The sequence below is a fragment of the Argopecten irradians genome, chromosome 16, assembly GCF_041381155.1.
Source record: "Argopecten irradians isolate NY chromosome 16, Ai_NY, whole genome shotgun sequence".
Lineage (NCBI taxonomy): Eukaryota > Metazoa > Mollusca > Bivalvia > Pectinida > Pectinidae > Argopecten > Argopecten irradians.
Window position 1 is genome coordinate 18,386,447 of NC_091149.1, and position 27,854 is coordinate 18,414,300.

The following is a 27,854-nucleotide window of genomic DNA, read 5'->3' on the forward strand; positions in this document are numbered from 1 at the left end:
TATAATTTAATTAATTACAGCTAATCTCGTCACAATTCCAAAATCATTTGAGACGCTTTTGTCATAAAATCAGTATGCCGTTATCTTAACCAAGCAGAAGCAACGTAACAAACGGCAACTCCATTTAGTTTTTATATCGGCTGAAAATGGGAAAAATAAGCTTCATTTAGTATTTAAAAGGCCGAGATACGTGTGTTTTTATATATGAAGCATATGTTTGTAATTATTGTTGTTAGCCATTTCAAATATGGAACATGGTAATTCCAACATAATGTAAATTCCTATTATAGAAGAAATTTTCTTCAAAAATAATAATATAGACATATTCATGTCCACAATGCCCATTTAGGCATTTAAACAGAATTCTGATTTTTCTGATTAAATTTGCTTGTGTTTTGAGAACCAGGTAGTAGATCATTTGTTCTATAGACTTTCGGTAGTGAGGATCGAAGCCCTATTGAACTTGCACTCAGCCTTCGGCATCGCGCTATGTACAACACTCAGGGGTTCCCTTCTACTTCAATGCAATATTATCATACACGCGTAAGTACATCCTCGATACTACGAGTTCCGATCACTTACGATCTCTAAACCCCTGGTCTATCTCATAGTAAAATTGGAGAAAACAGAACAGAACAGGTAATTTAGTCGTTTGATGTACATCAAAAGAGCCATATAATGGTACACTGTGGTTGACTGTGCGGCTTTGATGTTGGGTGTCACTTTCTCTGTGTAGTCTTCAAAGGAAATCTTTGCAGACCAGTGATTGGTTCAGCCGTTTGCCGCTGAGCTGCCTCCAATTTTGCTATGAGATAGTCCAGGGGTGTAGAGATCGTAAGTTACACTCCAGAGGTTGTCAATAATAACAGGCATTACTGGATAATGAATTAGACACACAACCATGATTTGAAAAAAATGAATATTGTTGTTGTATCTGAGTCAATTAATGTTCACATTGCAGGACCAAAATTTGATTTTGCATTAATTGGCATTAGAATGGGAAGGTTTGTTACTCCAAATTAATTTGGATGTACTGGACCGCATTCTGCTAACATGTTTACCTCCATAACTGAACACAGCCCAAATAATCTCGTCATAGTCAACACTCACGAACCACGCTGCCCCTATGTCGCTGTGAATACGTGTCAAATATTTCCCAGGGCTGCTCAGCAGGTGAATACTCCTGTTCGCACGGTCAGCGACAACCATCCGTCCCACCATGTCAAATGTGACGTCACAGGGATCAAATGGCCCTGATCCAGATCCATGATATAGGTCATGTTGCGGACGTCCATAGTGATGTATCAGATGCAGATCCTTGTCCAAGACAATGATATGAGGACGGTCCTGGCCTCCGTCGGCTGGCCGGTCCAGATCCACGACGGCCACCTTTTCACTGACAGGACATTCTGAGATCCGCCATGGTGTACACACTAACGGCTTCCCATGCGGTGTCGTGGTGATGGTCGGCACAAGTTCTCCACCTATCTTATATTTGGCTATCTTCTTTTTCATTCCGACAAGGACATGACCGTCCTTCGTTAGACAAATGCACTTCGGGGTATCTGGCGTCTTGAATCTGCATTTTAGAGAATCGCCTGTCAGTTCTGTGATGCTACTATCAGTGTGAGAGCATGCCCAGAGAGTGTGTGTAGCAGGCGATATACATATGTCTCTAACACCGCCAGGATTCTTTACTTGCTTCTCTATCCTTCCTTGGCTGCTCAGCAGAGTCACAGTTTGACTATTATCACCCGTCCATAAGCTCCCATCACCGGACGGACAGATCGATGTAACGTCACACGGAGGCTTCCATGTCGACAGCACAGTGGTTTGTGGAGAGTCATGTTCGGCATTCCGACTGATCCCTTCCCGTGAAGCTAGATTAGTATTTAAGCCCCGAATCAATTCCTCAAGGCTGCCGTCTGTGCCGATAACCTGTTGATTCGTGGGATCTGGTTGGAGAAATCCTCCTGGAAATTTCGAAATCCAGCCTTGATGTCGCGGCTCACCACGTTTTGCCCGAACGACCTTTCTTGATTCTGTGACTCTCGCCTTCCCTGTTTGAGTTGAACTACTCTGTAATTTACCAGGTGTGACCAAACCGACTTTGCCGAGTGCCTGTTCTAAATCGTACGTTGGATTGATATTGGGACAGAACTTTGAAGAACTAAGATGTGGTTTCATTGGTAATGTGTTTGGGGTTTCTAAACCATCTGCAGCATCAAACAGACGAATATCGCTACCCGTCTGTAGGGATTCCTTACAATACTTTACTTGCTCCTTCAGTGCTTCAAGCCTCGTCTCAAGATCTGTTCTGTAGGTTACAAGAAGTTTAGTATTCTCTTCTTCCAGACGTTTTATCTCGGATATTGATTTTGAAATCAAAATATCAGTCTGTTGTTTAAGCTTTTCCCCTTGCTTTCTCACCTGTGTTACTAATTCATCGGAATTATCCAGGTGCCGTTTCAAGTCATTATTTGTAGAACTGATTTCGTGTTGGATTTCGACGAGTTTCTCTTTTTCAGCCTCATTTATGAACGCTATGACTTTGGCTCTGTTGTTGGGCGTTTCCTCACTCAGTTGAATAAAGCTATGACCTGTGTGAGTAGACGAGATACACTTGGCACATATGATATCACTGCATGTTTTACAGAACCAGTCTAGAATGGTCTGTCTATGGTGGGCACACGTGGTCTGGCCCTGCGCACGAACAACCATCTGGCCTTTGCTGAACAACCTCCCCGCCATAATGTATCAGTTACAGAAGGTTCCCTACTATCATACTTCATACACGATGGTGTTCTATACTTATACAATAATACATGTAACTGGCTAATGTTTTTTTTTAAAATAGGCAATGGTAGTGAGAAATGTAATCCATATCCATGTTCACTGAGAAACCGTTGCTGCTGAGGGGACGATCCCAACACTATTCTGCAAAAAATAAGAGGTAAGAACAATAGGGAAACGAATATGTTCTGTGATATTTTATAATATAACTGATGTACATGACAAACATAAATCCTAATGGCTATTGACAAATGACCTTAATATGTGTCTTCAATTAATTAGTTTAGTATATTAGTATGGAGCACTAAAATTATTATAGTTCGTTTAATGATAAAATCGCAAATGCATTTTGTCTCGGCATCTTGTTATAATGATATAATGTTCACCCTCTTTTGGGTAAGACGGAGAATTATCTACCGGTAGGATTCTTCGGTTGTCAAACACGAGGATTGTCGATTTGTTGATTTATATACGGTATATATATTCCACACGATCTACGGGTTTCCTCTTGAAACTTATATCTATTAGGATATTTTCACATTTCAAGCAGTTGTCGGGTACTGACCGCTGGTCGATGGGTACCTCGGCTTTCCTCCACCGACAAACCTGAGACGTCCTTAAATGACTCTGGCTGTTAATGCATGTAATAAGAACCTGAACTCAAAAGTAAAATCTGTAATTTGATATTTCAATAATGTTGACTATGACGCTGGAGGGATTCATGACTGTTACAACGGCTTTGACGGCGGACATGAACTGAACATCAACATTATATGTTGTGGTATTGTAACATAACCTTTGAGAATTTTACATGTTACGTATCGATAACTAGTACAATGTGTACACTGTAATCTTGATGGAAATGATAGTGTACACATCATCACACACATACTCGATACTCCAGGAGTTCCGATCACTTACAATCTCTACACCTCTGGACTATCTCATAGTAAAATTGGAGGCAGCTCAGCAGAAAACAGCTGAACCAATCACAGGTCTGCAACGATTTCCTTCGAATACTACAGAGAGAGCGACGCCCAACATCAAAGTCACACAGCCAACCACAGTGTACCGTTATACGGCTCTTTTGGTGTACATCAAAACTAAATTACCTGTTCTGTTCTGTTGTCTCCAATTTTACTATGTAATATATAGTCCAGGGGTGTAGAGATCATAAATGATCGGAACCCCTGGAGTATCGAGGGTACTGTGGAATGAACAAAAACATTTTATGTTGTGGTAACCTTTGAGAATTTTACACGTGACGTATCGATAACTAGTACGACGTGTACACTGTCATCTTGATGGAACTGATCGTGTACATTGTACACATTGTCACACATAAAATATTCACTGGTAAAGTTACAACAACATCATATAAACCATACTTTCCAACCCGAAGAAAGTGTTTAAAAATGTCTGAAAATGGTCATGTCTCATCAACGTTAGATATATACATAGCTACGATATAATATATATATTGTATACTTTTGTATCGCTTATATTTAAGCATTAGGAAGATAGTTTAATGCTTATATTTACATTATCAACTCATTTTAGGGTCTCTGCATTAACATTGTTTAAGCTAGACCAGGAAAACCGTTTATCAACGACAACGATTTCATCGACAAGACGGAACAGCCATTTTGACGGTGATCAGTAGACGTCGCCACGTCAACATTAGTGACGTCACAATGGTCTCGTTTTGGGTGTCAGTTATACCGTCATAATTTTTCACTTTGCCTTAGTTGGTTTTATTAGTAGAAGTGACAGTAGTAAATGTAAATATAACTGGTAAAATTGTATAGGACTCTATAGGTTAACTTTGTGAAGCACATTATACAAATACTGCCCCCATGATGGATTGCCATAACAACGTGAGGGTGGGCAAATCGTCAAATGTAATGTATGTACGCAATAAAATAAAGTGAGGTACGGCTGTAGGCTCGACCTTGTCATTATAATGTCATCGAATTAATTATTGATAGTGATATATTAACAGGAACAACGCAAATCCACATATATACTGAAACCTACCTGACAAAAAATCGTGTGTGAGGTGACTACCCGGACATACATCCTATGAATGTTTTAACACCACTATATTGCCGCCTGGTTAGCCATGCAGAACATATTACTACCCATGAACATTAGGACGGGTTTGAATGAGGTCATCTAGTTTGTGTTGATAAACATAAGACATCATTCTCCGTTTAACCTAGTGATAAGTTGCATGCATATCACGTATTAGGTAGACTTAAGCAAAACTACGTTTGTGTTTGTATGCATAATGACTAAACTTAAGTATTGCTGTTTATTTACGTAAATTGTTATGTAGCTTGTAAATTTTTTTGACAATAAAGTGCGCATTGTAGGAATATAGTTCACAAGGTTCAGGACACATTTATGTCACCAAATAATCACGTCACTATAGTATGACCATATGTTACTACAAGCGCTTGTTTGACCAAGGGTCGTAAACGTAACTTACGACATTTTTGTGTTTTACTAAAAGTCGTAACTTACGTTTACCTTTACGTTTACGACCTTTATCACTATTAGTAAAATTCGCTCCAGGTCCTTTTACATTGGCATACATATGCATACTGCACATAATTGATTTTTATTCGCAGATTAAGAAATTTCGCCATTTTTTCGGTAAAGCTAATTTCCGAGGATTTATATGCCTACAAATAAAATGGAAAGTAAGATAACCCGTCCTTACACGCCACTGGTTACACAGGAAAAAGTGCATACACGTTTTACGTACGTTATAAAACGCATGTAAAACATGTTGAGGACCACGCATGTAAAACGTACGTACGAAACGTATACGCATGGTAAACAGACGTAAAACATAAACAGACGTAAAACGTAAACGCATGTAAAACGGACGTATCAAAACATGTGTTATACATACGTTTGATCCTATTACAAAATCCACCTTTTTTGTTTTTATGTACATTTACATTGTCTTTGAAGTTGCACCATATATTTGTCATTTTCAAAAGTAAAGTTTAATTCCATTTTATTTGGATTTTCGGTTCCTGTCCAGTGACTGATATCTTTTCATACATAGTATGTTGTATAATTTCATAATCTTAGGATGATTTTATTTTTCATACATCAATTTGTCCTTAACGTCACTTTTATCACTTATATTTTAAAGGCTGTAATCTTCACTGAAGTCATGGCCAATGTTCCATTGTTTTCAAATTCTGGCTCAGAGAGTCCAGAAATCAAGTTAAAAACTTCAGATGTTTAAACAGAATCTCAGAATAACATTTAAACCGTATTTTATGAATATACAATAAATAAAGATTTTCGGAAAATAAATTTGTCCGGCCATTAGAATCTGTCATGTTATAGCACAGGTGTCTGCTTCTGGTTTTGAAAACATACAATAACCTACCCCTACTATATAGTAGGGGAGGTTATTATTTTTTTAAACCAGAAGCAGACGCCGGGCTATGGTATCGAGTATGATCAAACAGCAGTTGTAGACCTACTACATTGTACATCATGAAGCGCTGGTCAGCTGATATTGATCATATGTATTCAGAGCATTAGTCTTCAAAACTGTTAAAATTTAAATATAAAAAGACGGAATCCACATTAGCGGTTTTGCTTCTGTTCACAATCAGTAGATGTACATGTAATTGTAGACCTAAATGTATCATCACACGATATTGAAGCTGCTTTATTCTATCACGTGGCTAATATGAGGTTCAGTATAAGTTGGTAGAAGACATATATAGATAAAATGAAACCAAACCATAGAGGCTATTAAACATGTATTTGCATATGGGAGTATCATTTTTGAAAACAAAAAACAAAGCATTGTAGGTCTTCAATAACATTGATAAAACTACTTTTTCACGTGGATTTGTAGTGTTATTTTAACAGACGTCCGTTTTACATGTGGTGGAAAACAAACGTACGTAAAACATATGTTAAACATATGGTTAATACATGTTTTGTTCAAACGTACTTTTACGCATGGTGGCTAAAACATACGTAAAACGCATGTTTTTTTCAAACGTATGTAAAACATGCGTTGCACTTTTTGCTGTGTATTAATAAGCTGTTAAACTAATTATCACAAGTTCAAATGACCTATTAATAGCTTTAAAGTGAGTTACTGACCCCTATAACGCCACTGAGGGTCAAGCGGAGCTTCGCGATAAGAAGTGATGCATATATATACATGGATCCTTAAACGTAAGATAACCCGTTCAGTTTATTTCTGTAAGAAATTGACCAATATGCAAACATTTCTACCGGTTTTTCTCCGGATGCTTTGGCGTTTTTTCCACCAACAAACCTAGCACGTCCTTATATGACCCTGGCTGTTAATATGATGTTAAACTAATAAATACAAGTTCAAATGATCTAGTGAGTTACTGACCCCTATAACGCCATAGAGGGTCTTTGCGATGAGAAGCGATGCTTACATAATTGCATGAAACCTTAAAAGTACGAAAGATTTATTTAAAAATGCAAACGCACAGTAGTTGTGCTTTCATAAATCATTTCATAAAATTATCCTTGATCTACTTTATCATTGATTTCGTGCATCCGTGTGTAAACTTTTACCAATCCTGTTGCTGAAATATTGATGCCCTATTTGAAAAGTCGCCCTGGGTATATCTGCTATTTTTATTTCTAACTGAAAGAAGTGGCAGTCAATGTTAAAAAGACATAGGCCAATGGAATATTTATGAAGTTTATGGGATGTTCCAAATTTCTCATTGGTTGAATTTATGTTTCCTTATAAATTATTTAGCAACTGGCTCCGGTCGATTGGCAAAGTTATACATTCAGTAATATTCGGGAACACATATTTGAAATCAGGCTATGTTTACTTGTTCAGGAACGGGCTGGTTTAAAATGAATTCTCAGAAGGTTGTCGTTTTTAGTATCTACATGTCTCTAACAAAAACAGTGTTTGGAACAATGCTAAATAATTATGCAGTAATATCTGACTTTCATCAGTTTATTTCCGGACAGACGATTTGTTGTGCCACTCCTCTTGAAGTGTTGTATGGTATTTCACTGCCAGAATGTGGCAAACACTGCTTATCACATCCAGGTTGTACTGTCCTCAGCTACCAGCGAAGGTCTCTACAGTGTAGACTGTTTGATTGTTGATCCGACAGACTCCAGTTTCCATGAGGTTGACTCAACTTTTGTCATGGTCCCCGTGATCAGATTAACTGAGGTATTAATTTATGAATATCTTATTATTTTATCCTGAAATTACAACCGTCCCTATATCACGTCACTGATTAAAAACCATGACTTTATATGTAGTTTTGAAAAAAGAGATTTTGCGAACATCTTTAGTTTTAATTCAATTTGTTATTTATAATTTGAACAAGCAAAATGTATAAGGTTGGGGCGACCTGGCTAAATTTAGAAAGATGTTTGTTATATTCGTTGAATATATATATAGTATGAATTTCGTTGAATATTTATAAGTCATTTGATTCCATTTCATCATTTTAGACCCATTTCTTCAAACAATGTTTCTAACCATTCCCATTCGACCCTATCGAACGTCTTCTGTTGGTTTTAGAAAATAGTTGTCCCATCTTTATTAAATGTATATCTAATAACGCCACTTAATAATCTTACTGCATCTTCTATGTTTCGCATTTTGATAAAAACCCTTTCCGACCACTGTGAATTATTTTGGAAAGTAACATTTGATTCTTTCCGTTCACCATTTTCCCGGCTTACATTCTTAAGACATTTAAGTAATGACACCTCGATGTAGTGATACAGATATGTTGTTATTAGAAAAAAATTGATTACTTGAATAACCTCTGCCAAGATATCATCATAACAGCGTTATAAATTTTATATTCAGTTTGTTAATTTATTTGTTTATGTCGAATAACGTGGGGTATGATGACATAAAACATACATAATCCTCACCAGTATATCACAAACAATAATCTCCACCTCTAGATATTTTATTGATAAGTATGCTTTATGTTTGGTTATTGACGTGTGTATAAAATAAATGTTTGACAAATATTTGAATGACTGACGTCAGCGGTCGTGATGGAATTTATTTATCAATTATGGACTTTTATTGAGGTCCACACGTTGTTATACCACCCTCCTGGAATTCAATAATGACTGATAAGTGTTTATTTAAAACGGTATCTAAGCATAGCGTGTTATTCAAGTCACTGTATCGCCATATACATATGGTAATGAAATTTGTTGAAATGATATAGAGATCGAAGGCGTAGCTTTTGGCATTATATTATATTCTATTCCAGGGTTAAATAATACCATATGGACCGAATTAAATTTTATATTCAGTTGGAGAATTCTCACAAGACTCCATTTCATCATTAGATATTTACTGTTATATATTTCATCTTTATCTGGATTGTCATTAGTAAATTATTGTGTTAATAGTTTTACACAGCAACCTCCACTGCTAATAATTTTGTTGTTTTTAATAGAACCCAAGTTAAAAATAGTGCCTATGAATCATTCGACGTGTTAACAGTTTAAAAAATGCACTCAACTATTCCGGTCTCAGGTTGTAATTCGCTATATTTTATCCATTTCAATATTGAAATATCGAGTTGGAAATCGAGACGAAGCGAAAAGAGTGATAGGATGATGGAAATAGCGAATTACAACCTGAGACAAGGTTAGTTGAGTGTATTTTTTAATTTCATAATGAAATAAATCCAAAATGTTAGCGATACATACAAAACAAATGTGAAGGCCCACCACGACCAGGATGGCTGTATTTCAACCTTATTCTTGAAGGAGTCAGTTCTGTCTCTAAAATGGGCGTATTGATAAACGACAACAAAAATGAGCTCATTTTAAGAGACATATGATTAGGTCTACCATGGAATGTTTTCGGAATGCAATTAACAATTATAATTACTTTTATTTTGAAATATTTACATTTTCAATGCAGTCCCACTATGTAACCTTACCAAACGCAGTTGGCAGTCATATAAACAATGAACTTCAAGCGCTTATTATGACGTCATTATCATTGTGACGTCACAATTGTCGTGCCAGCGATCACGGAAGACGGCTGTTCAAATGGCTGTTCCATCCATGACGATAACGAATGATTAATTCATTATAAATGCAAAATTCCTTGGAATTTCATCATAAAATTGTAACAAAATGTAAATATAAGCATTGAACGTCTTTCAGTTGTCATTCATAGCCAATATGAATGCCAACTGAACAGAGGCAAATTCAACATGAAGCGCTAGCGCGCTTCATGGCATTTGCCTCTGTCCAGTTGGTATTCATATTGGCTATGAATGCCAACTGAAAGACGTTCAATGCTTAAATGAAATAAGAAGCACAAACTTGTTAATGATGGTTATAGTGTCATGTAAGCATCTTTTGTTACTGAACAAAAATCATGTTTTTAATATATAAACATTACCATTCGTCAGTGGTGTATTGTCTTTAATGACCATCTTGTATAAACGGTCGCGGTCACCTGCCTTTAGCGGTCAGTCAATGGTCCTCACGTTGGAAAATACTGAACTCAATTAAGCGGTCACCATTCGTAAGTGGCTAGAGGTCAATGAAATTGCGTCCCGATCAATTCCAAATTAATATCACTGAATGATTCGTTATTGTATTAATAAGATAAAAACAAAATAAACCATTCTCATTCTTATGTATCGTCAGATGAAGCATCGACCAGACATAACCTTATTTGGTAATTTGTATCCAACAAATACTTACATTGATATGTCACTGTCATATTATTCGTGATATGTTCTATTCCAGGAAATGATTTTCACCTTGCAGTAGAAGTCATTGTTCTGGGTTAAACAAATGCGCTGTTACTGATACAACATCGGTATACTGTGATCACTCAGGTACGTAAATGAGAGAAGTATGTTTTATGTTTGGTTATTGACGGGTGTATAGAATAAATGTTTGGCAAATATTTGAATGACTGACGTCAGCGATCGTTATGGAATTTATTTATCAATTTTGGACTTTTATTGAGGTCCACACGTTGTTATACCACCCTGCTGGAATTCAATAATGACCGATATGTGTTTACTAAAAGGGTATCTAAGCATAGCGTGTTATTCAATTCACTGTATCGCCATATATATATGGTAATGAAATTTGTTGAAATGATATACAGATCGAAGGCGTAGCTTTTGGCATGATATTATATTCTACCAGGGTGATATAACACCATATGGACCGAATTAATACTTGTGAATTGCTTTGTAAGGTATGTAGTTTCTTTGACAAAGGTTAAAATGATTTTCAAATGTGAATGTTAATTACAACAAGAGCAATGACCATAGAAGGCCGCCCTGAATAACTCAACATTTTGGAAATGTATTTCACAAACACGATATCAAATCGTTCGTGATGATGTTAAGGCATCGAATATTCCAAAAATGGAAACACCGATTCGACATTCTATTTATCGAAACTCACATGAGATCAGTGGAAAATCAATTCATATCTAATATCTTTTGCACATCAATATATTAATATTTCGTCAATGTTATAGTGTATGAATTTGAAAATTTATCTTCGTTCATTATTAGGGGAGGGTGAGAATGGAATGCTGTTGTAGGAAAGAAAAAAGAAACGACACATAAAAATAGTTCATCACGTGACATTCATTTACAGGAGACCTTCTGAATGAGTGGAGACTGGTCTATGAGACAAATGATGACGGTGACGTAGTTTCCGGACGGGAGGGTGATCTGATATCCGCCTTCCAATCAGCTTCGTCCGTCCGAGTGTATGTGCCCTCCTGGAATCAGACATTCCGTGCTGATGTCACTAAATTTGTTTCGGATCGAAACTCCATATGTTCACAGTCGTTGATCCAGGTGGCCAAGAAAACATGGAACACATTTTCATCGGAAGCAACACGTGTGTTTTATATGTTCTGTACATCAGGGGATTATCACAAAAGCCTGCACTATCTGTTTGGATCTTCCCGTCCCAGCGATCCGGATACATTTGGTGTCATTGGAATAAAATGGTTCGTGAGGTAACTACTTTAAAATAGTTTATAATTCTGTTTTCATTTTGAGTTCAATATCATTAAAAACATAATTAACAAAGAATAAATTAAAAAAAAGATGAAATCAATTGTTTATAGAACCAGGTCGCATTGACCTATAAGCGAGGAGGAGATTGGTATCACTAACCAATAAAACGTCAGTTTTGAGACGGTGGAAACGTGAGCTCTTTGAGGTATGTTAATAAGAGACTACTTTTAAGTGGGTGAGGGTGTGGGTGTATTTAGTGGGGTACAGTTGGTGGGAGGAGGTTGTAGTTTGGTTTGTGTTTCGTGGGTGGGTTGGTGTGGGGTTATAAAAAAAAAAAGTGGTGGAGGTGTTTTTTTGTAAAACCCCCCCCTTTCCCCTCGATGTCTATCATGTCCAATCCCTGTCCCAATCCCCCCCACGACCCTGTAACAAAATTAGGGTATAGCTGGAATCAGCTTTGCCTGTCCTGTCTGTCGATCTGGTTCCGATCTGTCCCATAGAAAAAATTTTGTTCTGGACAACTCCTCCTAAGACTGTTTGACAGTTTTTCAACAATGAAACTTGGCAGTATAGATGTAATGTTGGAGACCATGTGTAGATTGTGCATGCAAGTTTCCATTTGTCAAAATTGTTGCCATCGTAACAGGTCACTATACACAGGTTTTTCAAAATTGTCCCAACAACTCCACCTAAACTACTGATTCAAGTTTCAATGAAACTTTGATGGAATAGATTGGGATTATGTTAGGGATAGTCAGATTTCAGGTTTACGTTTGTCAAAATTTTAGTTGCCACGGGTAACCAGGGTCGATATACAAAGTAAAAATTTTGTCGCAGAAAATTTGGTAAATTACAAGTCAGACACTTCTAATAAGATAGGAAGCGGGGGGTGGAGGTGCGGGTATTAGTCAGCAATCAGCTTACTGTTCTAGTATATTCTCAATATTATGATCTTTCATTAAACGATGAATTTGTATATACATATACTTATATATACCCACAATATTACATTGTAAGCTAATCGAGAGCTTTCGATGGCTACTGTCCATTTTGGTTACTCTAAATGTTGACATTAGGTGGCATGGCTGCATCGCTTGTGAAGTAACACAACCAAACAGGAATCTACCATCTGTCCAATAGTGATTGCAGACCAGTTATGATCTTTCCTTATTTCACATTGAATTCCAGGCTTGCAGCCTCCTCTGGAGCCGTCTGAAGTTAAGCCAGGTACAAAGTCTGTGTATGATTACAGCCTCTCTCCGTTTGTCCAAGGAAGGACAACAAATAACGTGTTGAAGGTGAGATTTGTAGTCAATAGGCACTAGGCTCATAAATTTTAGATATATACCGTATTCGACCTATTAGCATCCCTGTACATGTATGTGCCTCTCCCGATTTTTAAGGCCCCAATTTCACTTACATTGATTTAATTTCAGATTGAAACTATGAAAACTGTGTATGTTTCTCTACTTGATTTCTTTTTCAAATTGATTTATGTCTTATGTACACATTGCAATGATTTTGTGAAATGTTAGCTCTAATTTAATCCTATAAAAGACCCTTTCATTTCTTCAATTTTTTCATTGTCTTTGGCACTTATTGGGTCGAATACTTCGTTTTCCCCACATTTAAAAGTTAAGAAGGACTGGAGTGCACGTTAAGAAGAACTAGAATTTGCTTGAAACAAATACAGCAATCCCAATCCTGTGATCATCTGTAAGTGAAGAATAAATGACCGCATGGAAAAATTGAGGATTTGAAGTTCAAGGATAATTTGCTGTTACTTCTGAATCATATATCAAATAAATGGAGGTTTTAGTTCATACCCTCGATACTCCATGGGGTTACTATCAATATATCTTTAAATCTACCCCTGGAGCTACATAAAATGTATGTCATAGCAAAAATGAAGGCATTTCATATAGATGTTCTCAAATATATCCGTCGCAAGATGCCATTACTTCGGAGTCTTTATCCATAAAAAAGACGGGCAGATGGTTCTTTGATCCGACAAAATCTTACATTTGGGAAAACTCAACATTCAGTCTTTTGTGGACGCGCCCAGCCCTAACTAAGGTAAGCATGACATTCTGAAAAATAATCTTATTCGATTTATTCAACTCTCAGGCCATTGGTTATATGTACACACCGTTGATTATATATATTGATATTCCACTAGTGGAATATAACCTTCCGGCGTTTTGATTGGTGGAGAAATTGACCTTTGACCGGTACTACTTTTTCTACCCCACGTGATCAATGTTTACGTCGTCTGCTTTCAACGTCAACATCATGGCTGCGATGGACGAAGATTTGGTCAATATTGGCGACAGAGTGAAGCTATGTGACGGGGAAAGGGGAGTAATCAAGTCTATTTCAAAGGCAGACACTAATTATGGTTTCGACCGATTTGAAATTCAGTTTGATTCAGGCAAAATAGCAACTGAAGCCCGGTATCGGTTCGACGTCATACCGTCATGCCCGGGTCGCGACGTTACAATATCACAAAATAACCTTAGATCTTTCACGATATCGGAAACCATTCAGAGTACATTAACACCCCCAGTTGATAAGCCCCCATGATCCATATTTGTCAGACAAAGATTCATTAGAAGATTTTGATGTTGACAGATTCCATTGCTTCAGAGGTCAACAAAAACACTAAGAAAAAAACTGATTTAGATATGAAAAAAGTACGAGATTTTTTTCAGTGTGTTCTCATCAAGGAAAACAGGCCATTAGAATCGATTCCGCCAGTTCAGCTGAACAAGTTACTTTGTATCTTTTTTATGAATGTTAGAAACAATCATGGAAAGGAATATGAACCTGCTACCATTAGAAACATGGCATGTAGCATTGATCGGTATTTGAAATCGAAAGATTACGGCAAACAACTAACAACAAGTGTAGAGTTTTCTAAGGTAATGGAGGTTATCAAATCTAAGCAAAAAAAGCTAAAACGAGAGGGAAAGGGAAATTTAGAAAAGAGGGCTGATGCTGTTTCAGACAAAGACATAGATAAATTGTATGACGTAGGTCAACTTGGTTCACACAACCCTGACAGTTTGTTAAGAACAGTTTGGTTTCTAAATACTGTGCATTTTGGCATGCGAGGTGTTACTGAACACAGGGATATGTGTTGGGGGGATATTAAGCTATGTAAAGATTCAGAGAATAATGAGTACATTGAATTTCGTGAACGGCAAACTAAAACAAGGCCTGGATCAAATCCTAAGAATGTAAGGGCCGTCCCCCCGCGCGCCTGGGCTACCCCTAAAACCCCATCACGCTGCCCTGTCGCCACTTATAAGGTCTACCAATCTCGCCGTCCGCCAACATACTGCCATGATGATGCACCCTATTATATCGCCACTAATACAAACATGGACAAATCTAGCAGGTGGTTTAAGTGCCAGCCTGTCGGCGTAAATAAACTGGGAAGATTCATGACTACAATGGCAGAAAATGCAGGTAATATTTTATGAATTCATCCTAAACTTCCATTATAATAAACAGCTGCTGTCAACAAAGTAACAAAAACTAAGCCCCGCCCCTTTCAGATTGTACACAGGCTATACAATGTATTACAGTGTGTACTGAAACAGTACACGATGTCATGTTGCATTTCAAAATTTCACACAACAGGTCAAGGTCGATTGTCCTGGTTATTTGCACTTTAATACTAAATGATTACTGAATTATGACCCGTGATACAGGATTTTTCAATATTTGCAATAAAAATGTTTTAGGCTTGACGAGCAAAACAGGGGGAAATGGAAAGCGCCTCACGAACCATAGCGCAAGAAAGTATCTTGTACAGAAGTTGAATGATAACGGGTTGCCTCCCAATCAGATTATGCAGGTATTAATAAATATTCTTGTACGTTAAATAATAACAAAATGTATGTTTTTAATGCAGACTTACCTTTATTTAAGAAAATACATCCCATCACAAATATTTCGGTACAGTAGGGCTACTGTAACTTTTTTACGAATCACTTGCATATTTTTGCATTTTTTTTATCCTTTCAGATTTCCGGACACAAGAAAGAACATCCAGAGTATTAACAACTATTCGACAATAAACTCAAACCAACATAGGACGATCTCAAGAACATTGTCGAACGCGCACTCAGAGCAGATCGGTCAGCCAGCAAACAATCCATCATCCGGCCCCCGGCCATCATCACTAGTGTCATCAAACGGTGATGTTCAACTTCAAAACGTATCAAACAGACCACCATTACCAAACACGCTCCCGTCATTGTTTTCGGGACCCATTAATGGTGGATCTTTCACAATAAACATCAACAACAAGTCCGTGTGTACTTGTAGGAAACGCCAAAGGCCAAGGGTGCTTTACTCCGACAGTGACACGGACTAGAGTGGGTTGAACAATCCGCGCGGGAAAATTACGTCACATGCCGAGGCCACACAACTGTTAAATTTGCGCGCATATATGTCCCCGGTCAATATGATTTAAAAGAGAATGCCAATGACTGGGTTTCGGATATCAAATACATTTAATTATCATTATTTTAAAGAAATATTTGTGTATTATCAATTATTAATAGTAATAAAAAAATAATTACGAAATTGAATGTTTTGCATATTAATTAGTTTCTGTATCATACAGGTTATATCACTACGCCTAATTTGCATACGGAACTCTAGTAAAAAAAACGTGGGCCTATTGTCACGAAAAACATTGTGGTAGAAACAGGTCACACCACTCGCAACTATTGGATATTGAATTAATTTCCCTCTCGTGAATTATTTTTTAAAAGTTACAAAAGACACTCGCTATAAGCTCGTGTCTTTTTGTAACTTTTAAACAAATAATTCACTCGAGTGAAATAAGTCTGTAGTACATTTCTATAGGTGGAGAGTATTGGAGACAGTGGATCATTTATATACATGGTCTAATGTCTGTAGTATTTTCTATTGTGGGAGAGTTTATAGGAGGACAGTGGATCAATTATACACAATGGTAAAGTCTGTTAGTCTTCTAAGGGTGGAGGTATAGGAGACCAGTGGATCCAATTATACACCTGTAGTCTGTTTCGTTCTAAGGGGTGAGTATAGGAGACAGTGGATCAATTATACACCTGGTTATGTACTGTAGTCAGGTTTTCTATGGTGGAGAGTATAGGAGACAGTGGGATCACATTTTTTACTCTGGTAAGCTCTAGTTAGTCTTTTCTAAGGTGCGAGAGAGTATAGGAGACAAGTGGATCAATTATTACACCTGGTAAGTCTGTAAGTCTTCTATGGTGGAGTGTATTAGGAGGACAGTGGATCTATTATAATTAATATACCTGGTAATGCCCTGTAGTCCTTTCTAAGGTGGAGAGTATAGGAGACAGTGGATCAATTATACACCTGGTAAGTCTGTAGTCTTTCTAAGGTGGAGAGTATAGGAGACAGTGGATCAATTATACACCTGGTAAGTCTGTAGTCTTTCTAAGGTGGAGAGTATAGGAGACAGTGGATCAATTATACACCTGGTAAGTCTGTAGTCTTTCTAATGGTGGAGAGTATAGGAGACAGTGGATCAATTATACACCTGGTAAGTCTAGTAGTCTTTCTATGTGGAGAGTATAGGAGACAGTCGGATCAATTATACACCTGGTAAGTCTCGTAGTCTTTGTATGGTGGAGAGTATAGGAGACAGTGGATCAATTATACACCTGGTAAGTCTGTAGTCTTTCTATGGTGGAGGAGTATAGGAGACAGTGGATCAATTATACACCTGGTAAGTCTGTAGTCTTTCTAAGGTGGAGAGTATAGGAGACAGTGGATCAATTATACACCTGGTAAGTCTGTAGTCTTTCTAAGGTGGAGAGTATAGGAGTCTGTTGACAGTGGATCAATTATACACCTGGTAAGTCTGTAGTCTTTCTAAGGTGGAGAGTATAGGAGACAGTGGATCAATTATATACACCTGGTAAGTCTGTAGTCTTTCTAAGGTGGAGAGTATAGGAGACAGTGGATCAATTATACACCTGGTAAGTCTGTAGTCTTTCTATGGTGGAGAGTATAGGAGACAGTGGATCAATACACCTGGTACAGTGTAGTCTTTCTATGGTGGAAGTCTAGGAGACAGTGGATCCAATTATACACCTTTCTGTAGTAGGTGGAGAGTATAGGAGACAGTGGATCAATTATACACCTGGTAAGTCTGTAGTCTTTCTAAGGTGGAGAGTATAGGAGACAGTGGATCAATTATACACCTGGTAAGTCTGTAGTCTTTCTAAGGTGGAGAGTATAGGAGACAGTGGATCAATTATACACCTGGTAAGTCTGTAGTCTTTCTAAGGTGGAGGTATAGGAGGAGTATAGGTAAGTAGTCTTTCCTAAGATGGAGAGTATAGGAGACAGTGGATCAATTATACACCTGGTAAGTCTGTAGTCTTTCTAAGGTGGAGAGTATAGGAGACAGTGGATCAATTATACACCTGGTAAGTCTGTAGTCTTTCTAAGGTGGAGAGTATAGGAGACAGTGGATCAATTATACACCTGGTAAGTCTGTAGTCTTTCTAAGGATGGAGAGTATAGGGAGAGTCTTTCTAAGGTGGAGAGTATAGGAGACAGTGGATCAATTATACACCTGGTAAGTCTGTAGTCTTTCTAAGGTGGAGAGTATAGGGAGACAGTGGATCAATTATACACCTGGTAAGTCTGTAGTCTTTCTAAGGTGGAGAGTATAGGAGACAGTGGATCAATTATACACCTGGTAAGTCTGTAGTCTTTCTAAGGTGGAGAGTATAGGAGACAGTGGATCAATTATACACCTGGTAAGTCTGTAGTCTTTCTAAGGTGGAGAGTATAGGAGACAGTGGATCAATTATACACCTGGTAAGTCTGTAGTCTTTCTAAGGTGGAGAGTATAGGAGACAGTGGATCAATTATACACCTGGTAAGTCTGTAGTCTTTCTAAGGTGGAGAGTATAGGAGACAGTGGATCAATTATACACCTGGTAAGTCTGTAGTCTTTCTAAGGTGGAGAGTATAGGAGACAGTGGATCAATTATACACCTGGTAAGTCTGTAGTCTTTCTAAGGTGGAGAGTATAGGAGACAGTGGATCAATTATACACCTGGTAAGTCTGTAGTCTTTCTAAGGTGGAGAGTAATAGGAGACAGTGGATCAATTATACACCTGGTAAGTCTGTAGTCTTTCTAAGGTGGAGAGTATAGGAGAACAGTGGATCAATTATACACCTGGTAAGTCTGTAGTCTTTCTAAGGTGGAGAGTATAGGAGACAGTGGATCAATTATACACCTGGTAAGTCTGTAGTCTTTCTAAGGTGGAGAGTATAGGAGACAGTGGATCAATTATACACCTGGTAAGTCTGTAGTCTTTCTAAGGTGGAGAGTATAGGAGACAGTGGATCAATTATACACCTGGTAAGTCTGTAGTCTTTCTAAGGTGGAGAGTATAGGAGACAGTGGATCAATTATACACCTGGTAAGTCTGTAGTCTTTCTAAGGTGGAGAGTATAGGAGACAGTGGATCAATTATACACTGGTAAGTCTGTAGTCTTTCTAAGGTGGAGAGTATAGGAGACAGTGGATCAATTATACACCTGGTAAGTCTGTAGTCTTTCTAAGGTGGAGAGTATAGGAGACAGTGGATCAATTATACACCTGGTAAGTCTGTAGTCTTTCTAAGGTGGAGAGTATAGGAGACAGTGATCAATTATACACCTGGTAAGTCTGTAGTCTTTCTAAGGTGGAGAGTATAGGAGACAGTGGATCAATTATACACCTGGTAAGTCTGTAGTCTTTCTAAGGTGGAGAGTATAGGAGACAGTGGATCAATTATACACCTGGTAAGTCTGTAGTCTTTCTAAGGTGGAGAGTATAGGAGACAGTGGATCAATTATACACCTGGTAAGTCTGTAGTCTTTCTAAGGTGGAGAGTATAGGAGACAGTGGATCAATTATACACCTGGTAAGTCTGTAGTCTTTCTAAGGTGGAGAGTATAGGAGACAGTGGATCAATTATACACCTGGTAAGTCTGTAGTCTTTCTAAGGTACTGAGTATACTGGTGATCTCCTGGATCGTTTTTCTCTGGGGTAATTTGGTTAGTCTTTCCTGGAGAGTATAGGAGACAGTGGATCAATTAAAACTGGCACTGTAGTCCATTAAATGACCCTGGCTGTTGATAGAAAAACTTTCCAATCCATCCAAACCAATCTGTCTCACTAGTGTTGACCTATTTGTCTGGTGAAAACTAACCAACAAACCATCTGTCTCACTAAGTGTTGTCTATTTGTCTGGTGAAATAATTACAACCCACTTAATATGGGACTCAGATTATTGAAGTACAGCTTAATTTGAAATGAAGTATATTTCCCATCAATATGAATTCATTGTTTTTTCTCTTCTATTATATAAATACCAGGCACATGAAAACTGGTTGTTTTGATTGAAATTAGAAAGTATTTTTTATTCCCCAAGAACTTGCATATGATTAGGTTTGACAGTTGCTGTACATAAGATATATGTGAGAAATATATCATAAAAATAACAACATTAAGAAATTAGCAAGAAGTCAGATATTTTTATTTGCTTAAAGATGCTCCATCGCCGACAAATGGGGTTTTTTCACTATCAAAAACAGGAGCCGAAGATTAAGTATTTTTCTTCAGTTACACAAATTACTTACTTTACAACCCTTACCACCATGGAAAAGTTTGAGCTTCTTATTTTACTTCAAGTTGAAAATAGGAAAAATAATTAAGTGCATCCCGAAGAAAATTCTGTGGCACTATATCATATATGGCACAAAGTACTGATTGCGCATGCACCAAAGGCAAAATAAAAATATATATATTATTGTTTGTGTTAATTAGACATATATACACATGATTGAACACCAATTATTGTTCAAATAATGAATATCATTTATGCTCTGTCGACGACGGAGCATCTTTAATGAAGCATTGTGACTTATATAAGTATTCAAAATAAACAGGATCATGTTGCAAGTTAACACGATTTAACTAGGTATTTTCTTGATTGATTTCAGTCCAATGACGATACATTGATACAGGTCGAGTCTGATTCAACACACATCATCTGTGAAGGTGAGGAGGCAGTCAGAACAAAACTCAGGGACACCCTACTGAAATGTCTACACAAGTTATAGCATTGGATCTAGTACAATTCTACATAACCAAAGGTTCCTTTTGTACTTGTCTGCATAAATCATAAAACATTGTCTGAGACAGAAAGATGCTGTGCTACCAATGGTGCTTTATGTACATGTCTCCATAAATCATTAGACATTGTCTGAGACAGAAAGATACTGTGCTACCAATGGTGCTTTATGCTAATGTCTCCATAAAATCATTAGACATTGCCCGAGACAGAAAGATACTGTATAGCCAATTGCACTTCATACAGTTGTCTCCATAAATCCATTGCCTGAGATAGAAGTGTTTTGTGTCTCGTCCACCAGTGTTATTGGACCAGATTTTTAGGTCAGGACCACAGGGATATGTTTTTTAAAACATTGGACTGTGACACTGGGGAGTGAATTAAAGACACATTGCATTAATGCCTCTTCAAATTCTGACATGAAATTCAGAGTCAGTATTCCATATTTCTCGGTGATAGCGACCAGGTCCTCAGGTTTATACACCAGAGATACCTTTCTCTGAGTGGAGCAGTGGACAACTACATGTACCTAAGACACTGAGGAATGAAGACAAGAATCTCTCTTTAAGGTATAACATAAAACTGTCTTAGGGACAGAAATATTCCGAGACTTTATGATCAGTGTATGTTGCCTGGGACATTCAATTGAAACATTGTTGACTATTAAATGATGTTATGTTTTTTTCAACATGAAAGGATATATACTAGGTTTGTAACTTTGAAATGTCCCACTGATGTCTGTACAAGTATTAAAAGTGGAGGAGACAGAAACTCTGTTTTTCAAAAAAATGTTGCTGGTTCTCTATCCTGCAAGGTAAGAATTTCCTCTACAATGATCACATATCTTTGCAGTTCTATAATAATCAAATATCCATTCAGAAGAAAGAAGACAATATAAAAATCAGAGGTTCTCCTGTACTAAGATAATGTGCTATTTGTGTTAGTGAAAAAATGTCAATAAAATTCTTACATACAATAGTATTGATATTGTTTTATTCGTGCATCTTTATCGAATTTCCATTTAATCTTGACGTTTATAAAATGATACTGTAATAAACGTAAATTTATGGGGGAAAGCTATTCAAAACTAAACTGCAGTGTATACATTTACATCAAAACGCTGCTATAACGAACATCTGGATCCAACGGAATGACTTTGTTATACAAATAATTTGTTATACACATACACGTACTGTCAGTTCCATTCGCAGATACAACTGGTACGAACCCGCTGTATATGTAATGGAACAGGCTGTACCAGGCGAACCGAACCGGTACAAGTGGTTCGTTTTCAGAAGCGTACCACTTGTATCCAAGATGGCGGACCCGAGATTCTTCATTTGTCACCGGAATGTTTTCTTTGTTGAAAACAAGGCAGAGTGTATTTATATCCGATAAAATTACATGGATCGTTTATATCAATGTGTGCTGAAACTATTTAGGTATTATTTTTATATCCATTTCATTGTTAACACTGAAAATACTTAGCTTTTATATTCGAAGTGTATCTTTCATATGGGTCCCGCCATCATAGAAAAATCCAAATGCGTTCCATTTGACGGTGCCGTATCACTTTAGTGCAACTGGTACGAATCCGCAAATGGAAGGCACGGATATACATGTAATAGGAACATTGTTGAGGAATGCAAATGTTATAATTATGAATTCGATGTACATGAATGTTAAGAATGTATTACCGGTGTATCAATAGCTGTCAATAGTCTAACAACATGTCTAAGAATGTCTTACCTAGGTATGAAATCATCTACATATATGTATTGCCACTATCTACTATATGTAAGATCTTGTCTAATGCCTAACTAGTTGTTTGTAAGAAAATCTATATTAACTAACATAAAAGCTAAATCATTAGAAGTTACAATTAGAGTGTTCCAAGATTTATGTATGATAACTCCACAATATAAAAAATCTATTCAAATTAACCTTTATAATTTAATTAATTACAGCTAATCTCGTCACAATTCCAAAATCATTTGAGACGCTTTTGTCATAAAATCAGTATGCCGTTATCTTAACCAAGCAGAAGCAACGTAACAAACGGCAACTCCATTTAATTTTTATATCGGCTGATAATGGGAAAAATAAGCTTCATTTAGTATTTATAAGGCCGAGATACGTGTGTTTTTATATATGAAGCATATGTTTGTAATTATTGTTGTTAGCATTTCAAATATGGAACATGGTAATTCCAACATAATGTAAATTCCTATTATAGAAGAAATTTTCTTCGAAAATAATAATATAGACATATTCATGTCCACAATGCCCATTTAGGCATTTACACAGAATTCTGATTTTTCTGATTAAATTTGCTTGTGTTTTGAGAACCAGGTAGTAGATCATTTGTTCTATAGACTTTCGGTAGTGAGGATCGAAGCCCTATTGAACTAACACTCAGACTTCGGCATCGCGCTATGTACAACACTCAGGGGTTCCCTTCTACTTCAATGCAATATTATCATACACGCGTAAGTACATCCTCGATACTACGAGTTCCGATCACTTACGATCTCTAAACCCCTGGTCTATCTCATAGTAAAATTGGAGAAAACAGAACAGAACAGGTAATTTAGTCGTTTGATGTACATCAAAAGAGCCATATAATGGTACACTGTGGTTGACTGTGCGGCTTTGATGTTGGGTGTCACTTTCTCTGTGTAGTCTTCAAAGGAAATCTTTGCAGACCAGTGATTGGTTCAGCCGTTTGCCGCTGAGCTGCCTCCAATTTTGCTATGAGATAGTCCAGGGGTGTAGAGATCGTAAGTTACACTCCAGAGGTTGTCAATAATAACAGGCATTACTGGATAATGAATTAGACACACAACCATGATTTGAAAAAAATGAATATTGTTGTTGTATCTGAGTCAATTAATGTTCACATTGCAGGACCAAAATTTGATTTTGCATTAATTGGCATTAGAATGGGAAGGTTTGTTACTCCAAATTAATTTGGATGTACTGGACCGCATTCTGCTAACATGTTTACCTCCATAACTGAACACAGCCCAAATAATCTCGTCATAGTCAACACTCACGAACCACGCTGCCCCTATGTCGCTGTGAATACGTGTCAAATATTTCCCAGGGCTGCTCAGCAGGTGAATACTCCTGTTCGCACGGTCAGCGACAACCATCCGTCCCACCATGTCAAATGTGACGTCACAGGGATCAAATGGCCCTGATCCAGATCCATGATATAGGTCATGTTGCGGACGTCCATAGTGATGTATCAGATGCAGATCCTTGTCCAAGACAATGATATGAGGACGGTCCTGGCCTCCGTCGGCTGGCCGGTCCAGATCCACGACGGCCACCTTTTCACTGACAGGGCATTCTGAGATCCGCCATGGTGTACACACTAACGGCTTCCCATGCGGTGTCGTGGTGATGGTCGGCACAAGTTCTCCACCTATCTTATATTTGGCTATCTTCTTTTTCATTCCGACAAGGACATGACCGTCCTTCGTTAGACAAATGCACTTCGGGGTATCTGGCGTCTTGAATCTGCATTTTAGAGAATCGCCTGTCAGTTCTGTGATGCTACTATCAGTGTGAGAGCATGCCCAGAGAGTGTGTGTAGCAGGCGATATACATATGTCTCTAACACCGCCAGGATTCTTTACTTGCTTCTCTATCCTTCCTTGGCTGCTCAGCAGAGTCACAGTTTGACTATTATCACCCGTCCATAAGCTCCCATCACCGGACGGACAGATCGATGTAACGTCACACGGAGGCTTCCATGTCGACAGCACAGTGGTTTGTGGAGAGTCATGTTCGGCATTCCGACTGATCCCTTCCCGTGAAGCAAGATTAGTATTTAAGCCCCGAATCAATTCCTCAAGGCTGCCGTCTGTGCCGATAACCTGTTGATTCGTGGGATCTGGTTGGAGAAATCCTCCTGGAAATTTCGAAATCCAGCCTTGATGTCGCGGCTCACCACGTTTTGCCCGAACGACCTTTCTTGATTCTGTGACTCTCGCCTTCCCTGTTTGAGTTGAACTACTCTGTAATTTACCAGATGTGACCAAACCGACTTCGCCGAGTGCCTGTTCTAAATCGTACATTGGATTGATATTGGGACAGAACTTTGAAGAACTAAGATGTGGTTTCATTGGTAATGTGTTTGGGGTTTCTAAACCATCTGCAGCATCAAACAGACGAATATCGCTACCCGTCTGTAGGGATTCCTTACAATACTTTACTTGCTCCTTCAGTGCTTCAAGCCTCGTCTCAAGATCTGTTCTGTAGGTTACAAGAAGTTTAGTATTCTCTTCTTCCAGACGTTTTATCTCGGATATTGATTTTGAAATCAAAATATCAGTCTGTTGTTTAAGCTTTTCCCCTTGCTTTCTCACCTGTGTTACTAATTCATCGGAATTATCCAGGTGCCGTTTCAAGTCATTATTTGTAGAACTGATTTCGTGTTGGATTTCGACGAGTTTCTCTTTTTCAGCCTCATTTATGAACGCTATGACTTTGGCTCTGTTATTGGGCGTTTCCTCACTCAGTTGAATAAAGCTATGACCTGTGTGAGTAGACGAGATGCACTTGGCACATATGATGTCACTGCATGTTTTACAGAACCAGTCTAGAATGGTCTGTCTATGGTGGGCACACGTGGTCTGGCCCTGCGCACGAACAACCATCTGGCCTTTGCTGAACAACCTCCCCGCCATAATGTATCAGTTACAGAAGGTTCCCTACTATCATACTTCATACATGATGGTGCTCTATACTAATACATTATACATGTAACTGGCTAATGTTTTTTAAAATAGGCAATGGTAGTGAGAAATGTAATCCATATCCATGTTCATTGAGAAACCGTTGCTGCTGAGGGGACGATCCCAACACTATTCTACAAAAAATAAGAGGTAAGAACAATAGGGAAACGAATATGTTCTGTGATATTTTATAATATAACTGATGTACATGACAAACATAAATCCTAATGGCTATTGACAAATGACCTTAATATGTGTCTTCAATTAATTAGTTTAGTATATTAGTATGGAGCACTAAAATTATTATAGTTCGTTTAATGATAAAATCGCAAATGCATTTTGTCTCGGCATCTTGTTATAATGATATAATGTTCACCCTCTTTTGGGTAAGACAGAGAATTATCTACCGGTAGGATTCTTCGGTTGTCAAACACGAGGATTGTCGATTTGTTGATTTATATGCGGTATATATATTCCACACGATCTACGGGTTTCCTCTTGAAACTTATATTTATTAAAATATTTTCACATTTCAAGCAGTTGTCGGGTACTGACCGCTGGTCGATGGGTACCTCGGCTTTCCTCCACCGACAAACCTGAGACGTCCTTAAATGACTCTGGCTGTTAATGCATGTAATAAGAACCTGAACTCAAAAGTAAAATCTGTAATTTGATATTTCAATAATGTTGACTATGACGCTGGAGGGATTCATGACTGTTACAACGGCTTTGACGGCGGACATGAACTGAACATCAACATTATATGTTGTGGTATTGTAACATAACCTTTGAGAATTTTACATGTTACGTATCGATAACTAGTACAATGTGTACACTGTAATCTTGATGGAAATGATAGTGTACACATCATCACACACATACTCGATACTCCAGGAGTTCCGATCACTTACAATCTCTACACCTCTGGACTATCTCATAGTAAAATTGGAGGCAGCTCAGCAGAAAACAGCTGAACCAATCACAGGTCTGCAACGATTTCCTTCGAATACTACAGAGAGAGCGACGCCCAACATCAAAGTCACACAGCCAACCACAGTGTACCGTTATACGGCTCTTTTGGTGTACATCAAAACTAAATTACCTGTTCTGTTCTGTTGTCTCCAATTTTACTATGTAATATATAGTCCAGGGGTGTAGAGATCATAAATGATCGGAACCCCTGGAGTATCGAGGGTACTGTGGAATGAACAAAAACATTTTATGTTGTGGTAACCTTTGAGAATTTTACACGTGACGTATCGATAACTAGTACGACGTGTACACTGTCATCTTGATGGAACTGATCGTGTACATTGTACACATTGTCACACATAAAATATTCACTGGTAAAGTTACAACAACATCATATAAACCATACTTTCCAACCCGAAGAAAGTGTTTAAAAATGTCTGAAAATGGTCATGTCTCATCAACGTTAGATATATACATAGCTACGATATAATATATATATTGTATACTTTTGTATCGCTTATATTTAAGCATTAGGAAGATCGTTTAATGCTTATATTTACATTATCAACTCATTTTAGGGTCTCTGCATTAACATTGTTTAAGCTAGACCAGGAAAACCGTTTATCAACGACAACGATTTCATCGACAAGACGGAACAGCCATTTTGACGGTGATCAGTAGACGTCGCCACGTCAACATTAGTGACGTCACAATGGTCACGTTTTGGGTGTCAGTTATACCGTCATAATTTTTTACTTTGCCTTAGTTGGTTTAATTAGTAGAAGTGACAGTAGTAAATGTAAATATAACTGGTAAAATTGTATAGGACTCTATAGGTTAACTTTGTGAAGCACATTATACAAATACTGCCCCCATGATGGATTGCCATAACAACGTGAGGGTGGGCAAATCGTCAAATGTAATGTATGTACGCAATAAAATAAAGTGAGGTACGGCTGTAGGCTCGACCTTGTCATTATAATGTCATCGAATTAATTATTGATAGTGATATATTAACAGGAACAACGCAAATCCACATATATACTGAAACCTACCTGACAAAAATCGTGTGTGAGGTGACTACCCGGACATACATCCTATGAATGTTTTAACACCACTATATTGCCGCCTGGT

At 37.8% G+C, this 27,854-nt stretch overlaps 1 protein-coding gene across 3 annotated transcripts; it reads right to left on the reverse strand.

Annotated features, from left to right (window-relative positions):
- Positions 1 to 23: 23 nt before the first annotated feature.
- On the reverse strand, positions 24 to 27,854 carry LOC138310722 (E3 ubiquitin-protein ligase TRIM71-like). Of its 3 annotated transcripts, none has more exons than XM_069252063.1 (2): positions 27,776 to 27,854; positions 24 to 2,937 (listed from the first exon to the last, which is right to left on the reverse strand). In XM_069252063.1, the coding sequence occupies exon 2, from the start codon at positions 2,749 to 2,751 to the stop codon at positions 982 to 984; it is 1,770 nt and encodes a 589-aa protein (XP_069108164.1). In that variant the 5' UTR covers positions 2,752 to 2,937; positions 27,776 to 27,854; the 3' UTR covers positions 24 to 981. The 3 variants fall into 3 exon arrangements, with proteins under 3 accessions (XP_069108164.1, XP_069108163.1, XP_069108165.1); XM_069252062.1 differs by lacking the exon at positions 24 to 2,937 and adding an exon at positions 20,612 to 25,882; XM_069252064.1 differs by lacking the exon at positions 24 to 2,937 and adding an exon at positions 20,612 to 25,877 and having other exon boundaries at positions 27,776 to 27,849.